Here is a 26,716-nt window from a genome sequence, read left to right as displayed (position 1 = left end):
CAGATGAAGAAAAAGAACTGAGACGTGCGGAGGAATAGAGGAATAGGAAAGCCACATGCAAATATGAGGAAGACCAACGCCGCAAAGAGAAAGCCGACCGAGAGTTCTAGCAAAGACTCGACTGGGAGGCTGTGCAAATCTAAAATCAGCAAACGATGGCACAAATTCTGGCGGCTCTTCCTGAGCAGGCTCCAAATTCCTCGTCCTCCACCGCCCCTACCACCACCGTCATACAAACCTCTCCAAATTTTAGTAAGTATGATGGTAAGTGCAAGGTTGCATCCAAACGCAATTCGGATAGGATCCAAACGTTTACATCGATTGAGACGTTCACTAACTTTTGGAAATGTTAGTGAACGTGGGAGTTTGATTAATATAGGTTAAAAAATGAAGGGCAAAAGCACGTCAACATCACGTTTTTTTCCTTCTGTTTCTTACGTGCGTGCAGCTCTCTCTCTCTTCGGCGACGGGCGCTCGTGGGCTGGTTGTGTTGGGCTTCGCTGCTTCTCTGGTTGTGCTGGTAGCCTGGTCGTGCTCGCTCATCGTAAGAGTCTCTCACTCTCTCTCTCTCCCCCTCGCACAGGCCAACCTCTCTCTTTCTCCCACCTGCACTCGCTCAACTCTCTCTCTCTCTCTCTCTCCCCTGCCACACTCTCTCTCTCTCTCTCTCTCTCTCAATCTCTCTCTCCCCGGCCACACTCTCTCTCTCTCTCTCTCTCTCTCTCTCTCTCTCTCTCTCTCCTGCAACTCTCTCTCTCTGTCTCTCTCTCTCCCGCAAGTCTCTCTCTCTCCCTCCCTGCCACTCTCTCTCTCTCTCTCTCTCTCTCTCTCTCTCTCTCTCTCTCTCTCTCTCTCGCGCGCGCAAGGTCCATGGCGTGACATCGCGCAAGCTCTCCGTGCTCGCACTACGCGCTGGTGGTCCTGCCCTACTCGCGCTGTGCACCCTGGCTTGGCCCCTAAGGCAGCAACATAATTCTCTCTCTCTCTCTCTCTCTCTCTCTCTCTCTCTCTCTCTCTCTCTCTCTCTCTCTCTGCCTGTGGGAAGCGCTGCAGAGTAATCTCGAGGAATGGCTCCGAGTCTCCAAGAGAAGCTCGAGGCCCTCGAGACGGCAATGAAGGCACTAATCAAGGAGAACAAGAAGACATCCGTTTCCAACCTCAATGAGGTGGAGAACAAATTATACCGGCACATCATGGCCCTCGAAGCACAGGTCACGGACCTTGAACAAGAGAACACAGCACTCAAGGAGGAGGTGAGTGCATTGAAAGTGGAACTAGTAGCCGTCAAGAACACCGAGAAGGAAGAAGGGGAGATCAATGACAACACTCTCACGGCCATCAAAGAAGGAGATCACAAAGGACATGGAGGGAAAACTCGAAGCCAAGCAGTCAGGATGGGTTGAAGTGGTGAAGAAGAAGATCCGTAAAGAAGTGAGGGAGGAGACTCAAAGGGAAGAACACCAAATCATTCACACCACCATTGAGGAGGAGAAGATGAGGCATGCCCGCCGCCTCAACATTCGAGTCACAGGTATAGCCGAGACACCCGACTCCACTCTCGAGAAAGATGGACAGCTTCTATGCATGAAGCTCGGCTACAGGGAAGAGGACCCTCTCCCCTTCACCAAAGCATGGAGAGCCGGGAAAGACTCAACACGCAAGCGAGCCCTCATCCTACAGTTTGCAGGAGAGACGGAGAGGGTCACCTTCATAAGGAAGAGGGTGATTCTATGAGGATTACAAGGAGATCCCATCTATTTGGATGACGTGCATGCTTAATGCATAGTGCTTAATCTATGCATGCATTAATCTCTATGCATGCATGCATGCTCAATGCATAGTGCCGGGATACGGTTTAGTTTAGGATAGCGTGGCTTGCATAATGCTTTATGCAAAAGCCTCATGCATAATGCTTTATACATAAGCTTTATGTATAAGGCCTCATGCATAAGCTTTTGTATGTATGCATTACTAATCCTTTCCTCACCCTTTTGTTGGTTTTGTAGGTCCTCTAATCCTCTCTTTCAACATCACGAAAAAGAGTTAAGTGCTTTTCTCTCTTTCCTCTATTATTATTGCACCCTTGGGTGCTAGGGATTTGTTTTGTAGATTTGCCCATAAGCATTATGCATAATGCTCATTCATGCTTTATGCATAAGCCTCATGCATAGCTTCATGCATAATGCCTCATGCATAATGCCTTATGCATAGTGCTTTATACATAATGCTCATTCATGTTTTATGCATAAGCCTCATGCATAGCTTTATGCATAAGGCCTTATGCATAGTGCTTTATGCATAATGCTTTATGCATAATGCACCTTACAAGGATGCAGATAGAACACAGGAAAACATGCATGCCGAGAGTCCTATAGGCCCGAAAAGAGGGTAAGAGAGCATTCTATCGCGATGGCCGTGTCATCATCGATGGCAAGGCCACCGATTAGCGCCAGGCGGCCTATGGGACATCGGCTATGGAGGATCCAGATTCACAGATACACACAGCAGTTTGGAACTGCAATGGAGCACTTTGGACACATCCTGGGAGGATGGAGGAGGTCATGGTTGGACGGGACATCATACTACTTACAGAGACGAACGAGAGCCCAGAGAGGGGGCTACCCAAAGTAGAGGGCTATCAGTGGGAGTTTACATACAGGGGGTCCACACGGCAGAGCACATCGAGAGGATCTCGAGGTATAGCGGTACTCTTCAAGCGAGAGCTACAAGAGTGCCTACACGTGGTAGCACGTGACCAGGAGGCTAGATACATGTGGATTAGACTACAGCTCTCAGCAGATAGGGTGTTATACATTGCTCTATGCTACTTCTCTCCTAGAGGATCGAGATATGCCATGACAGTAGAGGAGGAGAGTAGAGGGGAGGAGGAGGACACAGGGCCATTGGGAGAGTCACCATATGCAGCCCTTTCAGATGAGATCATACACTACTCCAACCTGGGGGAAGTCCTCCTTATGGGGGACTTCAATGCACGGACACAGAGCCGACAATGCGACATATATGATTTCGAGCACCCCGAGGTGATGCACACACTAGAGGTGGAGGACACGGGAGCCTAGTTCAGGTGTGAACCCAGCTTACTCACGGCACTTTTTCCCTGTGACTGGACACAGCTTTTTTCCCCGTGTGAACACACTTATGTGTGTTGAGCACTTAGCCCTAGGCCTTTTAGTACTCACCTGTACTTTCATTTTCATATCATTATTGAGTACATCTTTTCCAGCACTCTTCACGTTTCTCTATGCTTGAGGTTGTGTGTGTGTGTGTGTGTGTGTGTGTGTGTGTGTGCGGGCTAGCTTCCCTCCTACCCAACATTTGTATTCTCGTGCAATTTAACATGCACAGGGATGTCCTTGGCAACCTTGCTCATTCTGGACTCTGGAGTCTACACACAGTCTTGCATAGGTCGTACCACCCACTTTGCAGAATCGAGCCTAGAGCCTACAGGAAGTTTCTTAGTGGATTTGGTAGAAAAGGAAAGGATTGTTGGGCAGCCTTGCAGGCAGACTGAGTGATGCGATAAACTTTAGCACTTAACGCGATTGGCTTTAGCACTTACAGTGGGTAAGGCCTCTATGTCAGACAAGTGTGGTAAGACTAGCATTATAGGTAGGATCTAGGTCATGGCTAATTTGATAATGGTAAAGATGGGTGAGTATAAGGACTGCAGGAGTCAGAATGATTGGATCTTGGCATGGATGTTGAAATTTAGAAATTATGGGCCTGTGTGACTACACTTTGTCCACCTCCATGCGCAGAGGCCTATAACATTTAGGGGATGCTCTAGGCATCTTCTATTGTACATTGTCTACACAACAGTATACATTTCAGTATGCTCAGATTAGGATTCATCCACAAAATATCATCACAAACCGACATCATCAACTCACATTCCCAGAAAGCTCCCAGTCTTCTTCACCCCCCCCCCTCCCCCTCCCCACCCAAAAAATAAAAATACACTGGATAGCGATCTTTCGGCATGGCATCCCCCTTCTGGCTCTTTGGCCCCCTTTAGTCTTCGTGGTTAGCCCCTCTGGCTGTCTCCAGCCTGCAAGGAGACACTTCAGAGGAGGACCTATGCACACCCCCACAGCGGGTCCGTGTGATTGGCTTTCACATGTGGCCTTGGTACATTGATTCCTCCCCACTCAAAGCAGTCAACAGCCCCCTCTTGCAACTCTGGCTGTGGGAGAACAGCCCCCACCCTTTTTTTTTCTGGGAAAAAGATCCTTCAATTAGTTAAAGAAAAATCAGCCACAAGGGGCTAAGTACAACCACGACGGGCTAGATACAAACTCGCCTCATATAAGGGCGGGAAACCAGTGATCAAAGGGGAAGAGATGCTTCTCTCTCCTCCGGAGGGCCGCTCTGTGAGGAGAAGGCTATCTCATACAGGGAGAAAGGGGGGGGGGGGGGGGGGGGGGGGGTGTTGCGAAGGGGGGGAAACAACCACACAAGTGGTCTGTAATGCAAATGGGGTCACCGCCTCTATCTGTGAGGAAAGGGCCAGGCCGGGAGAACAACCCCCTTAGCCCAGTTGCAGTGAGATGCGGACAAGTGGCAGTGCCATGATCCTTCAGTCCCTCTCGAGCACCCAAGCTAACCCTTCTTTACTCACCCATGTTACTTATCTTCCGCACACCTCGTTTCCGCCCGGTACAGTATCTTGTCTCATGGCTCCAATTCTCCCAGATTCCCACAGCAACCCAGAGGGTGTCTCTTGTCTCATGGCTCCACTTCTCAAAGATTCCCACAGCAACCCAGAGGGTGTGCCTTTGTGTGCAACCTCATTAACAACATCAACTCTCTCATTCCCATGGATTACTGGATCCCCATAGCCTGCCCCCCTCCCTCCCCCCACCCCCCCCCCAAAAAAAAGGAAAAACAGGTTCTAGATGGTGATCTTCTCCCAGCATTACAACCTCCTCTTGATATTCAGTCTCCAAAATGTCCTTTCCCCTTTAGACTTCCTGAGCTCGGCCTATCTTTAACCTGCAGGGAGAAGTTTAGAGGAGGCAATCTCAAAGGCCACTGATCTTCTTGAGTCGTGTGGGCCCCCACACCGGCAACATCATGCTGCAGGGAAACCTTTAATTTCTAGCGAAGTGCCCACCACAAGACTTGTGTTCTAGTGGTGGATTCTCCACCTCTTCGATAGACACAAACCCACTTCATTACATGTGGCACCATTGCCTTGGCAACAGAGGCGGGCCTGGCAACAAGCTACAAGGAGGACAACATGGGTTTAGTGCCAAGGCTATCACATTACCACATCACAGCCACTGAGGCTCCTGTACCAGTGTGGAACCATCTATCACAAACCAATGACGGGATCTCATAAGTGGCATCGCTTTTAGCATGCACGAGGCAGCAAGGATATCAAGGGCGCAGTCACCCTTCCTGTGAATATCATTCACAACCTCCACGAACATTTGGAGTGCCTCTAGGGAGACTGTCATGAAGGAGTGCCATGCAGCCTTTCTCCACACTTGGAACCAAGAACCCTTTCTCACCCACACCAATGGTGGCATTGCTTGGCACTACATGCCCCCGATGTGGCTCTTCCCCCACCTCCCTTTGAGAGCAACTAGCCATGGAGGGAACAAACCTCCCCTTTTTTGTGCATCACCTCTCAGAAGTACTGTAATTTGGTACTGCAATACGCTACTACGCAGTTGTGCTTCCTTTGACTGGTAGAAGCATATTTTGGTTAGAAAAACACACACTTGCCTAGCAAGCTCGTAACTTTTGTTCCGTACATCAACACCATTCCTGTCTGGAGAGACAAAGAAGAAAGTAGGGAAGATCAAAAAGCATCCACTCTTTGTCAATACCTCCTAAAAAAGCATTCGTTCTCGTTTTATTATATCTTCTCTATCGTCCCGGGTAGCAACTCTCTCTCTTTTTTTACAGAAAAAACACTCCGCCCAATGTCAATTCTGAAGGTCATGCCGTCCAAGGTCTAGGGCTTGATTCCCTAAGGCGTGACATCACAAACTCCATTGACCAGCTCCCCCACTCTCTAAGGAAGATCGATTCTGTAAGGAGAGTGCCGGTTCAACCAGGGTGCCTAGCATGACAATTAGTGTCACTAACTGGTATTAGCCTAGCCTCATCATTAAATCCAAATTTTTGGAGAAATAAAAGTATCGTGGAGACTGCTGTCTTAAATTCATATGTGGGCAAGATGAAGGGTTGCTGCAATATAAACAATAAGCACGTTGAAAAGTGTCTGCAATAAAAACATGATAGTCTTAGAGAAGCACACACCTTTGCTGTATTGAATGCAACATTTTTGCAATCAGGTAGTATGCTGACAGACCATGGAGGGAGTTCAAAAGTTTGCCCATTGAATTGCACCATTACCGTACTGCTAATGTCTATATTTGCAAGAAAAGCCGCACAAACACCTGAACCTTTCAAAACATCATCCACAGCCTGACCTCTCCTGAAGTCCCCGTATACATGGACCTACAATACGACAAAAGCATCATTTCAAAAAAACCACATTGATGCAAGAGAGAAAAATGGATGCACTACTAAAGTAAAGAAACTGTTCTACAATTCTATTCAAAAGTAATACAATATAGTGCATTCTGGTGATCTCAAATCCTTGGTCGCCCTATTTCCTATTACCAGACAATTGTGGACAAAAATTCTATCAAGACAAGCGCACCTCTTGATTAGGGCCCAACCTCATGTACAAGGGCTCCTCATTCCCTGTAAACAATGCCTCCTCACAAAGCTTCAAAGCAGTATGTAACTCTCGCAAATGTCCCCACTTTGGTTGCCTCAATAATCCTGCATGCAAAGAATCAATGCAAAATCAGAACATACTAACCAAAGAAAAAGCTTGTTCGTGTTTTGAAACACCAGCACATGGTCCCCAATGATGCATTTTCTACCAGGAAATGATCAAGCCTCTCCTCTTGTTGGGGAAACTGATCTTCATGTTTTCCTTCCATGATCCACTGTCCTTCATGCTATGAAGATGCCATGATATATAACGAAAGAAAAAACACCAGTATGGCCCGGTTCCCAGTATGCCCCAGTTCCCAGCTAGCTAAGCCTCCTTTAAAAGGAACAGCCATGTTTGGGCAGTCTAAATGCCCAGCTGAGGTTTAGACATCAGGCGAGGTCTATTGAAACCAAATTTCTCCTGACATCTTTTCGACGGTCTGGCACTAAAGCATCCACAACTTGAGGAGTGCTTTCTTGAACACTGGCTGTTGGGAACACAATGGCCTGTTGCCCAACGCTTTGAATGGAATTCAAGCCCTCGCCCATACCATTAGTATGTGCTAAATTATGTACTGTAAAAAGAGCTCAACTGCCAATAACCCAGTAAGCATGATCCTTTTTCTAAATAAGTTCTATCTCAAGGGGATCCCTTGACTTACAAGCCACCATTCCTCGGTTCCTGAACCAATGAGTTCGCCATCCTAGTCTGTAATGGTATATCCCTTTTGCTAAAAAGGACAATAGAGTCCTGGTCACATATGGCTGAGATAGACAGTAAGACCCCTTTAATCCTGGAACAAGCTTTACATCCTCACAGTTGATTTTCTTCTTATAACTAATCTTAACTCAAATTGTTCCATTGCTTTCAATTCAGTAGACCTTGCTGTCTGCTGCCATTTCTGAATGGGTTATAATCCAATCTTTAGATGTAATTATCTTTGCTGAAAGAAGAATTTGTGTTCTGGAAAAAAAACATGTCAATGAAATCGGACCTAGCCTAATACATATAAACTGTTTCTGTAAGCTATTACAATCATAGGGTCACCAACAGTAGTTTTTTGCAAGGAAGTGCAAGATCTTAAATGCCAGGTGCCAAATCTTTAAAGTGCTTGATTGATTGTCCAATCAACTGTGAACCTGGTAAACTTTTACGACCATAAAGTTACACCGACCGTGCTTTTTCACAAGGGCAAGGTCCTTGACACGAAACCTTTTAAATTGCTTGATTGATGGACTTGGTGCTAGCACAGTGTCCCTCACTATAGCGATGTTGTTGCAAACAATTAATAAAGATACTCTACAAAAGAATCAGCCCAGTTCTGGTCATCATGAGAATGTGCCAGACATCCACAGCCCACCAGACTGACAATGGAATGCAGAGGTAGAGGTAGATAGTCTATATCAGGTCATAAATGAGGGGACACATTGACCCCTACTGACCACACAGAGGGCTTGTACTTGAGAGGTTTATCCTCACCACATGCAGTCACCTCATGGATGTATTGTAACACTTTTGATCTTTGGGTCTTTTGTAAATGTTCCTAGCATTCCATGATGAGCTTCCACGGACAGTTTTGTATCACCCCAGTGAGATAGATATGTTTATGTTTTGTTTCTGTTTTATTTTCCATTCCATGATGAGACATGCCATGGACATTATTGTATCACTTTGGTCTCATAGGCCCATTGGGTCTTTGGTAGACGCTTAATCTCTCTCTCTCTCTCTCTCTCTCTCTCTCTCTCTCTCTCTCTGCAGCGTCATCTGGATGCTTTACATGAGTTTGCACATGATAGCTCTCTCTCTCTGCAGTGTCATCTGGATGCTTTACATGAGTTTGCACATGATAGTGGATTGTCTGTCAACCTTGGTAAAACCAAGGTTATGGTGTTTAACACCACGCCACAGTGGGTTAGGCGATCAGCTCCCACATTTACGTATGGGCAGGAGATTGTGGAGTATACAGATGCATATACATATCTTGGGGTAGTATTCAGTGGGCCAGTGTTTTCGATGAGGAGAGCAGCAGAGACTAGATTGACTAGAGCACATGCAGCCCTGGGCGGTTTGGAGAAGATGTGTTCGCAGGTTCACTTTCAAGAACCTCGAACGAAACTTTGGCTTTTTGACACTAGTGACATTAGCTATGCTTTATGGAGTGCAGATATGGGGACCTTCAGTGGGCCATCACAGCGCAGGCGGGTGGAGAGGTATGGAGAGGCCTTTGGTATCTATGATTGCTAGGATTATTAGAGCCAAGGCCTCGGTACATCATGAGATTATTCGAGCAGAGTTGGCGGCTGCCCCTCTGGTGATTGAGGCTCTTACGAGATCAGTCTCCTACATACATGGCTAGTGGGATCTCCCCCGAGACGGATATGCACGCCGAGCTCGCCCTTGAGTCCTCCCGACAGTTAGCTTTACAGGGAGACACGGCTTGTTGGTATGGACAGATGACATCTTGGTTCCAGGCACATGGTTTTAGCATGGACAGATTGCCTCCCTTCCACTATTCTCTGAAGGCACCCTCTCTCACTCTCACACGGACAGAGATTACCAGACTCATCCGTCAGGATTTAGTTCAGCTGGACATTAGGAGGACATGGATACAGCCGACTGAGGAGCTGGGCACGAAGATGGCTTTCTACAGAGAGCATTTTCTTCAGCTCACAGCAGATGGTTTTGTGATCAGACCCAGTTACATGGAGTTCCAATTTCATTTTCTAGGTGCCAGTAGTATCATCTTTATTTTTCATTTTCTGGTTTTTTATCCAGACATTGTATCAGATCCACCATGATGTAACTTTTTGGTCTCATAGGTCATTATGGCCTTTTGAAGACGTTAATATAACATTTCATTTCTCTCGTGCTGGTATGCACAGGTAGGCACTTGGTTTGGCATGCACGGTATGCAAATGGAGGCACTCCCCCCCTTCCAGTACAGCATAGAGGCCCCGTCATTTGCTCTCAGCCGCACAGAGCGGAATAGGGTTATCAGGAAGGACATTGTCAGACTAGATACTCAGAGGACATGGAGTTCACCTAGTCGTCCATTGGGGACGAAGATGGCCTTCTACAGAGATCACCTCCTATGCCTGACAGAGGATGGGTTCATCATCCATCCACGCTACCTGGACATACACCTATCCTTTGGGGTGAGATGTGCGATCGGCCAGATCCGCACCTCATCCCACCAGCTGAGAGTGGAGACTGCCAGATATGGACCTAGGGCGGCCGCACCAGAGGACAGGATATGCCAGCTCTGTCACACAGAGCCTGAGACAGAGGATCATTACATATGCCAATGCCCTGTATGCTATGAGATTCGAGGGAGGTTTCCCTGCCTCTTCCGAGCTGGGTTCGGACCACTTTCCAGGATCATGGACTTCTCGGATTAGAGATTCCTGGGACTTTTTCTTCTAGAGCTCCGTAGACACAGGGAGTCCTTAGTGAGATCCAGATCAACTGTACTTGCTCGAGGACCAGCATAGAGAGCTCTCACCGACTTCTTCCATACCAGCACTCTGAGGGCCGATCCACCCATCATACCCAGACCACAGGCTAGTGCAAGAGCTCGGCCGAGAGGTGTGACACTTGACAGAGCCACTGAGTTATGCAGAGCTCCACGCCCTAGACCCCATGGCCCTCGCCCACGGCCACGCCACCACAAGAGGATCCGGGCCATCATCTCCCATCATCACAGGACCTTCTCGCACCAGCTCAGTTTTACACCTTGAGCACCATGTCACAGCGGCCCATGAGGGATGTATTAGGGTGATATGAGAGCTCTCTACTCATGTACCTAGATCAGATTTTAAAGTTCTAAATTTTTGTTATCTTTCTTTATTACTATTTTGTACCTAGGATGATGTACCTCATGGATATGATGTAACCTTTTGGTCTCATAGGTCATTTTGGCCTTTTGAAGACGTTAATACAACTTTCTTTCTTTCTTTCTTCTCTCTGCTGTGCCTCTCAGCAGCACCTCTTGAACTTTTTCTTCGTGATTGATTGTTCCAGGAAACTACAAGTGAAAAGGTTGGCCTTGAGTATAACTATAATTCTGCAACAAGCAAAAACACAGTACATGGTAGACAGAGAAACTACAAGGTACATTCAAAACAGGAATCATGAGAAATATGCAAGAGATAGAAGCATCCATTTGCCTGTGTATGTGTTTCTAATGTCAGCTATTTGAAAGGGCTTGTCCTATCAGCTTTTGTGATGCATAGTGTCAGGTGGAGCAATTCGCAGTTCCAAAAACACAACCCCCCCCCCCCACCCCCAAGGCCTCATAAATGCCCCTCCACAACTGGCCCTAGCCACTAGATATAGATTAGTTTGGCAGCCTTTGTTCATCATCGAGTTCACTGTGTTCAAGCACTCTTGTAAGCAAGACATCCTCCATCCAGAGTTTGTCTAGATCGCCATCAAAGCTCCTTACCCGGAGCACCGGGTGGGCGAACAGCCATAAGTTTGTAATCAAAGCATGCAAGCAGTAATTGCTAGCAGGACCCTAAGGCTTTAATAGCCCTTCAACCCAAACAGATTATGAGCTCATCTGGCCACAATATTGCATCAATGCCTTACACTTGGGAACCCCCTTCTTACCCAAAGTCCTTCCACTAGCCACACCCACAACACCAGAGAGACCTTTAACCAATAGGTATTAGGAACAAGAATAGAAGAAGATAGCCTTGTGCTTCAAAAGATGTAAAGAAGTTGGTTGAGCCTTGAAATGTGTTTGTAGTTCTCATAAGCAAAGTTTAAGGTGCAGGAATACTAGATGTACTAAATATTTTCTTATTTAATAATTAAAAATATACACAATTCTGGGCATGAATGTCAATGAGGTTCTTTTCCTCACCATATTCATCAATGGGAGCATCGTAATCATAGCTTGTTGTAACAAACGGCCCTCCACTCGTATGCCCAAAGTTGGTTCCTCCAAAATACTGTCAAGAAGGAGATGTTATGATGTGTTCTATGTAAGGTCAAGGTAAAAGAGCTCAAAATTTCTATAAACGACGACAGTAGAGAAAATGTTGAACTACAAAAAGCAAGAACAAAGCCAGTAAAATAGGACCATATAGTAATTATGGAAGCTTCCACCCCTTTGAAAGAACCGTGCAACAGCAAAGGCATTGTCCTCTACTGGTCTCCATGGTATGGGATCCCCCCAAGATGTATACCTGGGAAAATTACGAACTGTGAGGCCTTGATTGTGTGTCCGAAATACTTATGAAACCGAGAAGACAAGCAAAGATCATAATTAAGGACATGTAACAACTTTAGAGTAAGTACCTTCTTGAAATGATATCACAACCCCAAGACAACAGATGACATCGGAGAGAGACTAAGTCAAGTGTGGGCACATGAAGGCTCAAGCAGGGACTCTAAAAAAGACTGGAGGAGTGATGCAGAACCTAGAGGCAAAAACATGTGGTATGCCTTCAGCATGCCAGGACTCAAGAGTGATTGCTTGATGTGCCCCCCCACTCCACCCCCCGGAGATAAAGGCCTGGACTATGTAGCTACTATGGTTCAACATGCAGTCACAAAGCATGACTGGTTACAGGTTGCCTTGGCTTGAAATGACAGAGCTGCAGTTAGCTTTTGATATGGAAAACCTGTAATTGAATTGCATGTAGCAATCGTTATCTTTTCTAATTTAGTGTAAACCTACATCACTGACAGCTTATATGCCCCTTTTTTCTTATAACCTCTTTGATATTTGGAAAGAACTCTTTTGAAACATATGAATTAATACCATCCATTCCAGTCTTCAGTCCACAAAGCAGGCTTTCCATTGCCATTTGGTCTGAATCCATCGCAGTAAAAGCCATTGCAAGCACTTATCTGCAAGAGAAATGGTGGCAGTAGCATCTCTTTCCAAGAACATAGTACATTGGCAACATGAGTGAAGAATTTAAGATAAATAACTCCTTACAATATTAGAGGGTGCATCATTCTGTCGGCACATAACCCAAGGAACACCTATCTCTAGATTTTGAGCAAGGGCAGCTGCCCATTGCACATATTGCTTTCCACCCTCACCAAAAGAGTGTTCAACATCACCATACTCATTTTCAATCTGCAAATACACATGCCTATGTTCAAAATACACACGTGTCTGTATATGTACGTGTGTGTGTGTGTGTGTGTACAGAGCGAGAGAGAGAGAGGTCCACATACAAATTCCATAACACTTGACTGTTTGATGCTGAAAATACAAGCACCAACTAGAAAGGGAAACAATATGTGCAGAAGAGAACTACAACCTGTGCAAGGATTATCGGGCCTCCCTGCCAAGAAAAGAGTCTCTTTTCTTTCATCAAGTTCACAACCTTCTGTACAAAGAAGGACATTTCCTCCTGAAACAAAGAAAAAAACAATGTATATCAATAGAAAGTTTAGGGTTATTTCGCAAACTTAACAAAAACCAAGTGCAATCTTAACTCTATGAGAGTCTACTTGCTAAGCTTTAAATCATCATGGTGTATCTTCTCCTATTGGTGCTTCTCACAAGAATGCATTGGTCAGCTGCGGAGACTGGTCCGCAAATTTCTTTGGTCAGGTTTGGATGGCTCAAATACTCAAGCCAAAGTTGCCTGGGACTATTCATCTCATGCAAGAAAAGAGGGCTGAATATTATAGATCCAAATATCCAGTGCAGAGCCTTGCTTTGCAAGCTAGTGATCAGTGGCTTTCTTCCGGTCACTGAGCCATGGAAGAACTTCTCTCTCTCTCATATCTCCAGATGTACACCTTGTGGAGGTGGAGACTGATGCCCACCATAAGTTTTATCTTCACAGAGGCATTTGTAGAGCACCTTCAACTCCCCTCATGTCAGCTATTTCTATAGCTTGGAGCAGGACGAGACCATGCTTGAGACAGACTCCAAATATCAGAGGATGAGGTAGACGGAGTCCAGACAGCCCATTATGTGGAATGATCTTAGAGATGTTGTGGCCATCCTTTGGGTGCCTCTCGTTATATGCAGTGGCCAGGCTGGGAGAGATGCACACCAATAGTCACGCATTGGAAGACTCTTCAAAGTCTTCCCATGGATCAGAAAGATGCCTCCACCCAGCACCTAAGGGGGAATCAAAGACGGATTGAGCAGATTGATGCGGCTATCCCCCATGAGTGGCTCGCCGCTCACTGGTACATTCCATGATGAGTATCACCCCACATGGTTGGGTTCTTTTTCCAAGACAAGTGTACTGCTACAGGTATTAGCCATGCCGAACCAAGACCACAAGGGAGACTCCATATTCTATACTATCCTGGCTGGATGGTGACTGATGAGATGTGACTGTTGGAAGGTTGGCGATTTCGAGCATGTGATCTATGGCTAGAAGGTGCCTTGGATTATCCCATAAGTGGAAGCATGGGAAGTTGAAGAGCCATATATAGGCTAGAGTGGCACCTTGTCATAATCATCTCCTCCGGCCGGTGTTTTGGGAGGCAGCTCACACTGGGAGATGGGAGCCCGGTGGAGGGATGCTGCAGTGCCCGTTGGGGGTGTTCATGGAGCTCGATGGTGATGTGTCTCCTACGTGCGTTAGTCTTCCGCTGCGCATTCTGACATGGTATCAGAGCTCGGGCGTGTGTAGTCCTGGGCGGCTCAGGCGTGTGTGGTCCGTGGTCCTAGGCGACCCCCTCGCACCTCGGTGGCTTGCGGAGCTCGAATCGAGGGAGGGTGTTGGAAGGTTGGCGATTTCGAGCGTGTGATCTATGGCTAGAAGGTGCCTTGGATTATCCCATAAGTGGAAGCATGGGAAGTTGAAGAGCCATACATAGGCTAGAGTGGCACCTTGTCATAATCATCTCCTCCGGCCGGTGTTTTGGGAGGCAGCTCACTGGGAGATGGGAGCCTGGTGGAGGGATGCTGCAGTGCCCGTTGGGGGTGTTCGTGGAGCTCGATGGTGATGCGTCTCCTACGTGCATTAGTCTTCCATTGCGCATTCTGACAGTGACACCCAAGACTTCATCCCCGGAGCTGTCCTCCACCTTGTGAGAGTTATGGGTCACTCAAGGAGGCACTAGTCTATTCACCCTCCCCTTGAGTCTATGACTCAAGGTTCTTGGTGCCTATGGCTTTATGATGGATGTCCCATTAAGCATCTCCCATGGGATCCTAGTGAATGGGAATAGATTGATGCAACCAATCCCTTGAAGAGTTTACCTTTCTTCAATTACACTGTGGGGAATGCCAGACTATTATTACTCAAACAAATTCAGAGGATTCCTACCCTCATGCCACAGTGGGAAAGCTTTGGGATAATATATATACCTAGATGAATCCAGGAACATGCCCAAATTCACCTTATAAGAAAGTGCAATTTATAACCTCATGGTAGTCATCCACAAGACAATAAACCATCAACTCCATCATGAATAGTATGGACTAGATACTACAATATCCCCACTAATGTCATTAGTGCCCAATAGTGGGTGTAGAACTTGGTATCAATATATGCTCCCACACACACACACATAAGAGCATACATTCATACAAAGATATGTGTACTGAGTTTCTGTCAGAGCTTCGGAGATGCAAGGTAGACTCAGCCATAATGAAGCCTAGCACTAAGGATCATAACAAATAGAAAGAAATATTACAAAAAAAAGGTAGTTGATAGGACATATGCACCACTAAAGATAGAAAGAATTAACACAATATCAACTAGCTGCAACTTGGACGAAAACTTCACAATGTGAAATTCGCATGTCCGCTAATACAACATAAAGATATACCTAGATGAATCCAAGAACATGCCTAAATTCACCTTATAAAAAGTGCAATTTATAACCTCCATTGATTCAAAAGAGATTTTGGCATCGACTTTGGCACTCTTTCAAGAGAAGCCAAATATCCCATTTCTTCTGGTTATTGCTACACAATGGTCTTCTGTTAACCAATGGAGAGCTATCTTTGGTGCGAATCAGCTTGCCCTAGATGCTCAATAGCCTCTAAGACTATATAGCATTGTCTCTAGGGTTGCAGAGTTGCCGAGAGAACATGGAGTTCCATAGCTTAGCTGTTAGGCAGATTGAGGAGAAGTTCACAAGCGTGAAGATACCCCATACTATACAGCCCACACTCTTTTCCTTTGACCCAGGTGGTGAGTCTTTGGTGGAATTTTCTGCACGCCATGCAAGATGATTCTATGCATACTTGGTGGTGACTTGGCCAACTTGCTTGTGTAAGAATCTCACTTGACAACTGAGACAATCCGCAGCTGTGGGGAGATTCTCCCATGTCAAAGCTTTATTTATTAGCCCGAAGGAACAAGAGGGGTGTCTTTCTGTGAATGCCCACATTCATCATCGCATTACTCACTCAAGCACTCTGCTGCCGGGTTAGACAAGTTGGATGTCCAAGGAGGCAGAAACAAGACCGGTGTCCTCAGCCTCTTAACACCTGCCATTGCAGCCAGGAGATTGTAAGAAACACAACACGCAGTGTAACACAGTTCACACTCGCACTATCCTATATAGGTATCAAACGCAGATTGAAGCACCGCTTCGACAATGAAGAGAAGAACAAAACTTCAATTGCTTTTGAGTTGATTACAAAAGACGGTGGCTTCCTTTAGTGATGCCTTCATGAGTCAAGGCTTAAATGGTGTACACAGACTCTGGAAAGGGCAGGATACTGCTTCAAGAAAGAGTTAATAATGGAATGACTCGTGAGAATGAATGAAGGAATATGGAGCCTTTATATAGAACCCTGGGTGGTCAACTAGGTATGACTTCGAACCTCGAAGTAAGGATTTGGACCATACAACTCAGCTTCAACCAATCAGATTCCATAAGACGTCTACTGCCTTGGCGAGTCTTCCGACACCATCCAAGACACGTTGGGCCGTTGGGCTCCCAAATAAATCCCAGCAGAGCTTGAGCAAGGTGCCCATGGTTGCACACCTCTAGTCTTGAACGTGTCTCAGGTGTGTAACACCGCCGGTCCAACAACGTATGCTACCCATCTGGTGGCTAATCAAACCTATACAAAGCCATCACTACCATCCTGGTCACACATGACCCCATCCGGTGCCTAAACCACGAAGTCATGGACCACAACAACATATGAGGGTGGAGCATTGATTTCTAACAAAGATCTGTTGCAAACTTCTCTTGTTTCAAACTACTTGTAAGGTCCTACAATTACTCTCAACAATGAATATCTCGTTTCACAAAAAAATTGTTTCCTTTATACTAATCGTGAGTTCTATGTCGTTAGGGCTTAAGTTACTCCCCTTTTTTGCATTTATTTTACAATAATTAAGACGTTCATTAAGATTTTCTCATCATTCATTTATTAATAATAGTAAAGTTTCAAATACTCAGTTCCTGATTTTTGTTCTGAGATTTTGAATTGATATAGCTGATATTTTGCATACTCTTATGACAGCTTCAAGGAAGAGGAGAAGTACCTGAAAATGCGTATTATTTGTGCGAAACACAATGCCAGGAATATCCCGAAGCCAGACTGGAAAACCGCTGCACTCCAAATTTGTCACTAAAAATCTACTTGATCTAATTAATATAGGTAAAGTTAAGCTTAAAAGCAAGGCTGTATACAAGAAATATTCATTTCTACAATATGAAGATCAATTCAACCTTAAAAGCAGCATGTACTTCCAGGTTTAGAGACTAACCCAAAATTCCATTCCGCACAGGCATAGGGACCAATCCGTAGATGCAACATTAGCCCAGCCTCATCTACGAGCTTCACAAATTTGGCCAGGTTATAGCGTCCCGAGAAACGGTACTGTAGAACAAGGTAAACAACTTTAGACTTATTAAGGAAAGGTTGGTCATGAGAGTAGCAAGAACACAAGGTTAAGGAAATAAAAAAGAGCATGAATTGTTCAAACCTTCCCTTTAACAGGTTCATGTCCGTTCCAAAACACATACGTTTGTATGACGTTTGCTCCTCCATCTTTGGCTTTCTTCAGAAGTCCAGGCCACATCTGACAAAAAAGTATATACACATATTTGTGTTAGAAAAGACACTAAATAGGATGAAGACGCGTACAGAGAAGTTCTTTTCTCTGCACAAACATAGCCAGACTAGGGATAGGGGAGGAGGACTACTGTCACGTGCACTCTCCCGGGTGTGACGTGGACATGCTTCTACCCATTGGCCAGCTTAGAGTACATGGCCTGAATTATGTGTTTGTAAGGGCTATTGTGCCAGATCTTTGTAATATTGTCCAGGGGCCCAATGAGCAGCCCAGTGTGGACAGAGTTATTGGGTTATTGTGTGAACACACCTAGTTGGACATTATTATTAGAGTTGGTAGAGTTGGTAGCCAACATTAGACACTATAAATAGGAGTCTAGGCTTTAGCCATATTCTTGCATTGTTCATCATTGAGTCATTGAGAACTCAGGAACAATGCTACCATTGCCGATGCCACCACATCCCCCCCTCCCCACCAACAGCAGCGCCTGTCACCCCCGCCCCCCCCCACCCCACCCCACCCCACCCCACCCACCCACCAAAGCCCCACGGGCCCCTTCTTTTCTCCCCCAAGCAGAGTGGAAATGAGATTGGATCGAATTAGAATGCTTCAAGAAATGCATCCAGGAAGGCACTGAAACAGCACAATTAGGCATGGTTCTGAAGTTGCAAGTTTGATCTTGAACCTCAAAAAGGGAAAAAAGACTTCACACAAAACATCATGGACACATTAAGAGATGTGCTACACGAGAAGATTACCTTCTCCAAGTCTCATGCCAAGCAAGATGCCCTCGGCAGGTTGTGCCTTTACCGTTTTGACTCATCTTTGAATGATCCACAACTGATAGAGCACAATGAACTATGCATGAAAATTAAAAAGATCTAGGGCTTTGCTAGGATGGTAGATCTATTCTCAGGCTCCACACTACCATTTTACTCTTTTGCCAGCTGCCAGCTCCCCCATTGCTGCCCTTTTTTACATCTACTATCTGTTTAACAAAAAGCTAACAGCAGCTGAAGAGCATAGAAGGGGGACTGCAGCAGCATTTAGATGATACCGATGAAGGGCAGAAGGTTGAAGGTGGTTCCACACGTAAGCCGTCTCACATGTTCTCTCCTCTGCTGCACGTTTTTCTTTTGCAACTTTACTCTTAATACTGCCCACCTTCTCACTCTGCTCACCTTCATTTTTTATATACCCAATTATTTATTTATTACCTTTTTCATTGTTTTCCCACTTTGCTTCTCATTTAGTTGCTGCCCATTCACTCTTCTTCACCTGTTATTCTGCCCCTGCTGCCACCTCTTCCTTCTACTATAGTCTCTCAATTGCCTTTGCTCCTCTGCAACACCACCCTCCTTCCCCCCAAGGCTAGAGCCTAGAATCAAGTAAGAGTGGACTCAAAAAAAATGGTCTTGAAGAGTTCTTGACTTTCACAATGTCATCTCCAGTGGCTTGCCAATTCCATTGATGCTACCTCTTTCTCATAAGTTGCTTGATTATTACATGGAGTGGTCTATGTGAGGCCAAAAGGACGAAAGGACCAGATGTACAAGAGATCAAAGCAAATCAACGAAGCATGAAATGGATGAATGAGTGTTGTACAATGATGAATGTAATCCTGTACAAGAGGCCCTCTAATGTGAGGTGACTCTTGAGTAGTAGACCGTCGAAGAAGCAAAGACGAGGTCAAAGTTGAAGCACGGTCGGTGACGAAGGCTCGTGTCAAGGACAGCAGTGGCACTCCATAAGGTGGTCGGTGTCAAAGGCGCGCGTCGGTGGATGCGGAGGCACTCCGAGATGGTAGATGTCTATGGTGAGCAACGGAAATGTAGTGATGCTGGCTCTGGTGACAAGGGTGTTGCGGTACCTGAGGAGTAGACTCTGGTGACGAGGGTGCTACAGTATCTGGAGGGGTGCACGGCTAGATGTCGAAGGCACGCGTCGATGTGAGGCGATGGCTCTCCGAAGGTGAGGTGATGTAGACAAACGCAAACCTACTGATGAGTGGACTGCAGGAGAAACGCAGGTCTGAGGAGCAGAGAGGGCTGCTGTCCCAGGCAGATGGTGTGCTGCCGTCACAAGGTAGGTGATGAAGAGCAGAGAGGGTTGTTGTTCCGATGTCTTCAGGTGATGATGAGCAGAGAGGGCTACTATCCCAAGTCAATGTCGAATGAGAAGAGAGGGCTACTATCCCAAGTCAATGTCGAATGAGAAGAGAGGGCTGCTATCCCAAGTCGATGTGATGATGAGCAGAGAGGGCTGCTGTCCCAAGGTGTGCTGCAGTTACAGGTACTAGAGCTGCAGGCAGGCTGAAGGAACAATGCAAAAGGTTTGCCGAGCTGCTGCTGCTGAAGGGGGTAGAGCCGACAATAGATAGGTACGGGCAGAAGATGCGCGCTGATGCTGCAGTGTGCAAAGGAAGGAGCCAACGGCAGCTACAGATAAAAGATGAGGTCCAGGCTGCTGCAAAGGTAGGGCGGCAGCAACAGATGGTGAATGTTGTTTTATGATATGTTCTTTGTGCTGAATATGAAACATTTTCTTATGTATGTGGTCGGGCTGCTGGTCGGCCAAAGTAGGCTGTCGGCCAGTAGTAGCGGAAGACAAAATATCAAGAAAAAAAACCCTTTTAGGGCTGGTTGTCACACACCCCTCTCAGGCCAAAAGGAGAGCATGAAAGAAGATGAGTTGAAAACAAAGGATTCCAGGGTCCCACATTGGTACATTGGAAAAACGCATGTACCCCCCTCTGGAAGCGAAGTCTGATAAGTTCCGAGAGAAAGGTCGTGATGTCAAAGGTGTAGAGGGTGAGTAGGTGTAGAAAGGCTGATCGTCTCCCAATGTAAGACCTTGAATGGGACTCTCCAACGAGTAAGAAGTCCCATCCCTGTGTGGTCCAGATCTGAGTAAGGAGAATCAACTTCCAGTGAGAAAGGTTGGTTCCGGAATCGCGGGAAGACGATCCTATTGTGTGCTCTCGAGGTCTTCAATCCCTTTGCTCATGATAGCTCTGATACCATGTGAGGGCAAAAGGATGAAAGGACCGTATGTACGAGAGATCAGAGCAAATCAACACAGCATGAAATGGATGAATGAGTGTATGTACAATGATGAATGTAATCCTATACAAGAGGCCCTCTGATGTGAGGTGAGTCTGAGTAGTAGACCGTCGAAGAAGCAAAGACGAGGTCGGAGCTAAAGCACGGTTGGTGACGAAGACTCGTGTGAAGGATAGCAGTGGCACTCTGTGAGGTGGTCAGTGTCGAAGGCTCCCGTCAGTGGATGCGGAGGCACTCCGAGGTGGTAGATGTCTATAGTGGACAGCGGAAATGCAGTGGTGCAGGCTCTGGTGACAAGGGTGTTGCGAAGGCACACGTCAATGTGAGGTGATGGCTCTCCCAAATGTGAGGTGATGTAGACAAACGCAAACCTGCTGATGAGTGGACTGCAGGAGAAACGCACGTCTGAGGAGCAGAGAGGGCTGTTGTCCCGGGCAGATGGTGTGCTGCCGTCACGAGGTAGGTGATGAAGACATAGTCACAGGGAATGGGCATTTTTAGACTCGGGAATGTTGGGGATGGGAGCATCTTCCCGTTCCCATTCCCGTCCCATGTCACTCTATAGTCACAAGGAATGGCCATTCTCAATCTTTTCCGTCCCCATTTTGTGTCCCATGTGACTATGGATGAAGAGCATAGAGGGCTGTTGTCCCCATGTTGTCAGGTGATGAGAGCAAAGAGGGCTAATGTCCCAAGTCAATGTCAAATGAGCAGAGAGAGCTGCACAGCTGCTATCCCAAGTAGATGTGATGAGCAGAGAGGGTTGCTGTCCCAAGTCAATGTGATGATGAGCAGAGAGGGCTGCTATCCCAAGGTGTGCTGCAGGTACACGTATTGGAACTGCAGGCTGCAAGAACAACGCAGAAGGTTTGTCGGGCTGTTGATAGGTATGGGCAGATGACGCGGGCTGGTGCTGCAGTGTGCAAAGGAAGGAGCCGACGGCAGCTCTGCAGATAAACGATGAGGTCCTATCACATGCACTCTACACTGTAGTGCATGGTGACAAGATGGCTCATCATCATCAATGCAACATTGTACATTATTAGTACCCTTTAGGATGATAATTGTCGTACGTCGTGACCCTATTGTAATCCTCAGTCTAGGATAAGTCAGGCACGAGCTACACAGGTCATTCCTCAGCCTTAGACAATCAGTCAGTCCGTCCAAGTCCCCCCATTTGAAGAGATGCATTCATGCATGTAGAGTCAGTAGAAGCCTTAGGGTTTGCATTAGAAAGCACTATGCATAATGCATAGCATTCATCCATTGCATATAGACCATTGCAGAAGCCTTCAGATAACATCTAGCATTTATTAGAATTTATCCAGTATTTTTACCATAATTTATAGCATTTAATGGGCATTTTTACATTATTTATCCATTTATCCAGGACAAGATGATGCAGTCGGCCGGCCCTTCACCCAACCGACCAGCATCTAGGGTCCATATAAATAGTTGAGCATATCATTCATATCATATTCAGCCCAGAAGACCTCAACGCTTGAAGCCTTCAGCCCAAGGAGCATAGGCGATTGGAGAATTCAGCACATCAACCATCAGCGTTTCCTCCATCAGCATATAGGAGCATCAACGCTTGAGCATTCAGCCTGCATTCAGCAAAACGCAGCATCTACGGCATTCAGCCCTACAGAGCACCTTGCGTTTTCAGCTTTCATACAGTTTTCAGCATCCTTGTTTCCATCGTTTTGCTACAGCCGCTTGGTGAAGGTAAAACTCAGCATTCATACTCATTTTCAGCATTCATACATAGCCTAGAACAGTCCCAATCAGCCCCTTCTCTCAGCCTCAGATTTGCAGCCTTCCTACATCCATTGGGAAGAGTGCATAGGCTCAAGATTGGTCATCATTGGTGCTTCTACAGCCGTGTTCAGTTCAGCCCAACTCTTGGTCCTCAAAGATCTTGTGTTTGGCTTATCGTCAGTCCACAGTCAGTCTCTTCAAAGTAATAAAGCAAATACTATTCCAGTAACAGGATAGGGGGCCCTTCAGTGGGTAATTCGCGACCCCATACGGTGTACAGTTTCTATCTCTCTCTCTCTCAAATCTCTTAAAGTTTGAACTCATAAAGTGGATTGCTAAACTCGCGAAACTCGGGATACAGAAGACGGTGTGAGCATTTGTGTGACAGGATCCTCAAATATGAATACTTCCGCTGCATGTTACAAGTCCAGGTTGCTGCAGAGATAGGCCAGCAACAGCAGATGGTGAATGTTGTCTTATGATATGTTCTTTGTGTTGAATATGAAACGTTTTCTTATATATGTGGTTGGGCTACTGGTTGGCCCAGAGTAGGCTGTTGGCCAGTAGTAAAATATCAAGAAAAAAACCCCTTTAGGGCTTGTTGTCACACAGTCTACCGTTTGGTTGGATAGAGGTCCAACTTCTTCCATTGGTACTTGGATAGCATTCACCAGAGCCTAGAAGGAAGAAGCCTATAGCAAGTTTCAAACGAGCACAAAAAAAATTGAACGAATTGATTAAGTCATTTCTCTAACCTTTCAAGGATCTACTCCTAACAGCCCAATCCTATGGTTGGGAATCTCCTCCAGGACTAGAGTCCCCCCTAAAAGTTGTTGGTCTTTGTTATAGCATGGCAAGAATACAAATCTATTCTACTGAGATAGAGTGGAGACTAAGGAGAGAGTGAGCTCCTCATGCCCACTCTGCTCTCATATTTTAGAGTCCATTCAAAATTCTTTATGGGATTGCATACAGGATAGGATTGTTTGGGTTGCCATTTTTTTCTTGCTTGGTAAATTGTCTCTAATGGCTTTATCACTTGGGGATCTGTAACATGGCTATGTCAATCTGGACCGCAGGTTTTCTATGAGAGCTCTGACTCTTCTCTCGTTATCGAGGTTCATGGTCATTCTATTAAGTTTTACCATATGGGTACTAGTCTTTGGTTTCAGATGTCATGTTCCTATTGATACTTGTTGGGAGAGTGTGGCCAGCATCACAGTTTGGCACATCTAGAGAGCCAAAAGCACAAAGGCCATAGACAGAACTCTGACTGACCCTTTATATGCATCTGATTGATATTAGTGACCATTTGGCCGATGATACATAGTTTTTGAACATCTACAATTGTCAAGAGAAGGAGCTTCCTAAGACTGAACATTCTTTCCTTGAGTCTTCATCTGGCTTATCGGTGTTTTCAGCCATCTATGATGCTTTGCATTGTGTATGGGTGTCCACGTGCGGCTAGTTGATTCCTTGAGCCTTGGCTCATGTATTTTTCTATCATATATTTTCGGTAGGTGTGTGTTATTGCCAATCGATGTGGCATTAAGTGGTATCAATCCACTCTCTTCCGAGGATCAGTTGGCCTTAAGAGTGCACCTGAATCAATTACTTGAAATCTACACTCCATAGGATTATTTCTAATGTAAACTTTTTGATCAAACAATCCAACACTTTTTCTTCACATTTCATTGGACAAATCAATGTAATAACTCGCTTATGCAAGTGTCAGTCGGCGGACTTGTGATTGCCCGACTCCTAGAAACATGATGTTGAGACCAGCTAGCAATAGAGATGCTATTTGCCCTAGATTAGAGGTTCATATGGCAATTAATACGATATTTACCCTTGATTAAGAGTCAAAAATATTATTTATCGAGGATTGAAATGCTAATCACGGTTCGATAAGGCTACGGAAGCCCTAATTCTTGATTAGAGCTAGAATGTTATTTACCCATGAAAAAAATGCTAATCAAAGGTTCACTTAGTTTTCAAGGAGAAAGGGGACCTGGGGTGTGGCGCGGGGGTAATGGATTCCGGCAGAGATGAGCAATCGACGCTGTCCATCGATGAGGATAGCTCGGTGATCGTATGAGACGTTGAAAGGCCGGCCACAAAGCGCGGCGCAAGGGATTGTTACCAGGAGGAAGAGGAACAGCAAAGCCATGGAAGCTCTGTGGAGAAGCTCTCTCACTTCGGGCAGCCTGTTATTAGGACATTGTCGGGAAAAAAAAACATTGAGAGAGAAGAAAGAAAGAGAGAGAACATTATTTTTTTTTAAGTGGATATAGTTTTTATATTCTAATCTATTATTATTATTTAGGGAGTAGGGAAGAAGTGCCACCAGAGCCGTGCCCGGTTTCGAACCCACGCACCCACACATACACACACACACACCGGAACCACCCGACTGCGGCTCTTTTGGTGGCGAGAGAGAACATCTTAACAACCCACATTCTACAACAAAAAACATTGAGAGAGAAGCAAGAAAGAGAAACATAACTAGGTTCACTAGTGTAGAACTTGAACCCAAAAAACTAGTGGATAACCCCACATTCTACTACAAATTACACACCTCAGTTGTGTCATGTTCGATCTACGTAGATACCAGCAACTCAGAATGGTCGTGGGATCAAAGGTTACAACTAATGCATGTGTGCAAGAGTGCTAACCTGCTCACTGGAAATGGCATGTGTGCAAGTGTGCTGACCTGCTCATTGGAAATGGATAGTCAAAGTGGCATGGTATAGATGTTGCTGCTCTTGGGAAACATAACAATAGCAATGTTTTTAGCTACCTCCTTCTCCTCAAGTCTTATGTTTGCAACTTCTCTTTTGGCCCATGTGCATCAAAATTTGACCTCCCACCACTGGCCAATACCACCTTCTGGGACCTGGTTGTGACAATTTGGGTGCAATATAGTATCACTCTGCAGAGAATACAGCAGTTTGTGTAGGTCAAGCAAGAGTGTTGCTACTGGTAAAATTGTGTTGCAAAAAAGATGTCAATGATGGAATAAACTAGATTGTTGCAGAGAAGCTTGACAAGAACAACTTACATGCTTAGAGGTTTAGATTACAAATTTGCTGATGGGAAAAGGTTACTAGGACTACATTGAAGGTGAACATGAGGAGGCACTGGAGATACCGGAGATTAATCCAACTGCTACATATATAAAAGAGTTCAAGGATTGGAATCAAGGAGCAAGGAAAGTCATGTATTGGCTTTCTATCAGCATACAAGACTCTATGATTAGGCATATACAGGATGCCAAGTCACTTAAGGAGGCATGGGACACCTTGGTGAAGCTGTATGAAACCAACACCAAGGCACACAAAATTCATTTGAAGAATGAGCTTCATACTATGGAAAAGAAGAATATGTTTGTGAGTGATTATGCTTTGAAGATCAAGGGCATTATGGAATCCCTTGCATCAATTGGTGTTTCTGTTGATGATGATGATAAGGTGGAAGTGTGTCTGCATGGTCTCGGGCCACAATACAAGGCGTTCTATTCAGACTCGAGAGAAAATTCCCAACTTCACAGATTTGGTGTCAATGTTGATCATTGAAGAGAAGAACTTGGGTGAATATTAACAGTCTTCACAAAACAGAAATGGTTTAGAGCAGCAGGCCTTCTACACAAGTGCAGGTAGAGGACGAGGTAGAGGTCGTGGACATGGACGTGGTGGTGGCCGAACAGGTAATCAGAATTATGGTCAGCAGCAGCAGCAGCAACAGTCCTAGGATTCACAACAACAACATATAGGTGGAAGAGGCCAGTTTAGAGGCACGGGGAGTCAATGAGGTCGTGGTAATTGACAAAGACAGTATAATGATACACAAGGCTATTTTTACTATGGTAAGCTTGGGCATGTGCAGGTAGATTGCTATAAGAAGCAGAGTGACATGCGAAATGGAAAAGTGCAGCAAAACAACTATGCATCCTCTCCATAGCTTTCTCTTTTATTTATTTGGACGCTATTCATATTTATTGGCAATGTATGTATGTTAATTGGGACATGCAAAAGCTTCCTAGTGCATATTTTAATTTTCAAGACATGTGCACTTTTATAAGGTTCAAGGCTCACACCTATTTTTAAAAGGAAGTGCTCAAGAAAGCTATTTTTGAAGCAAGCCACTTTTGAAGAATA

At 45.5% G+C, this 26,716-nt stretch overlaps 1 protein-coding gene across 2 annotated transcripts in view; it reads right to left on the bottom strand.

Annotated features, from left to right (window-relative positions):
- The window catches only part of LOC147602747 (beta-galactosidase 9-like), a 95,781-nt gene extending 70,953 nt beyond the window's left edge, over positions 1–24,828 (bottom strand). Inside the window, exons 1-11 of one of the 2 annotated variants that reach the window (XM_086797537.1) lie at positions 24,571–24,828; positions 17,647–17,742; positions 17,428–17,540; positions 17,203–17,258; positions 13,042–13,134; positions 12,711–12,854; positions 12,531–12,619; positions 11,847–11,952; positions 11,628–11,715; positions 6,698–6,822; positions 6,292–6,492 (exon numbers count right to left, since the gene is read on the bottom strand). In XM_086797537.1, coding sequence (XP_086653663.1) covers positions 6,292–6,492; positions 6,698–6,822; positions 11,628–11,715; positions 11,847–11,952; positions 12,531–12,619; positions 12,711–12,854; positions 13,042–13,134; positions 17,203–17,258; positions 17,428–17,452 — 927 coding nt within the window. In that variant the 5' untranslated portion in view covers positions 17,453–17,540; positions 17,647–17,742; positions 24,571–24,828. Of the gene's footprint in view, positions 1–6,291; positions 6,493–6,697; positions 6,823–11,627; positions 11,716–11,846; positions 11,953–12,530; positions 12,620–12,710; positions 12,855–13,041; positions 13,135–17,202; positions 17,270–17,427; positions 17,541–17,646; positions 17,743–24,570 lie in introns of both variants that reach the window. The other variant, XM_086797536.1, reaches the window with a different exon arrangement.
- Between the last annotated feature and the right edge of the window lie 1,888 nt (positions 24,829–26,716).

Source organism: Cibotium barometz, chromosome 66, assembly GCF_041138505.1.
Source record: "Cibotium barometz isolate CiBa-2024 chromosome 66, ASM4113850v1, whole genome shotgun sequence".
NCBI lineage: Eukaryota > Viridiplantae > Streptophyta > Polypodiopsida > Cyatheales > Cibotiaceae > Cibotium > Cibotium barometz.
This window is presented reverse-complemented; position numbering and strand designations above follow the sequence as displayed.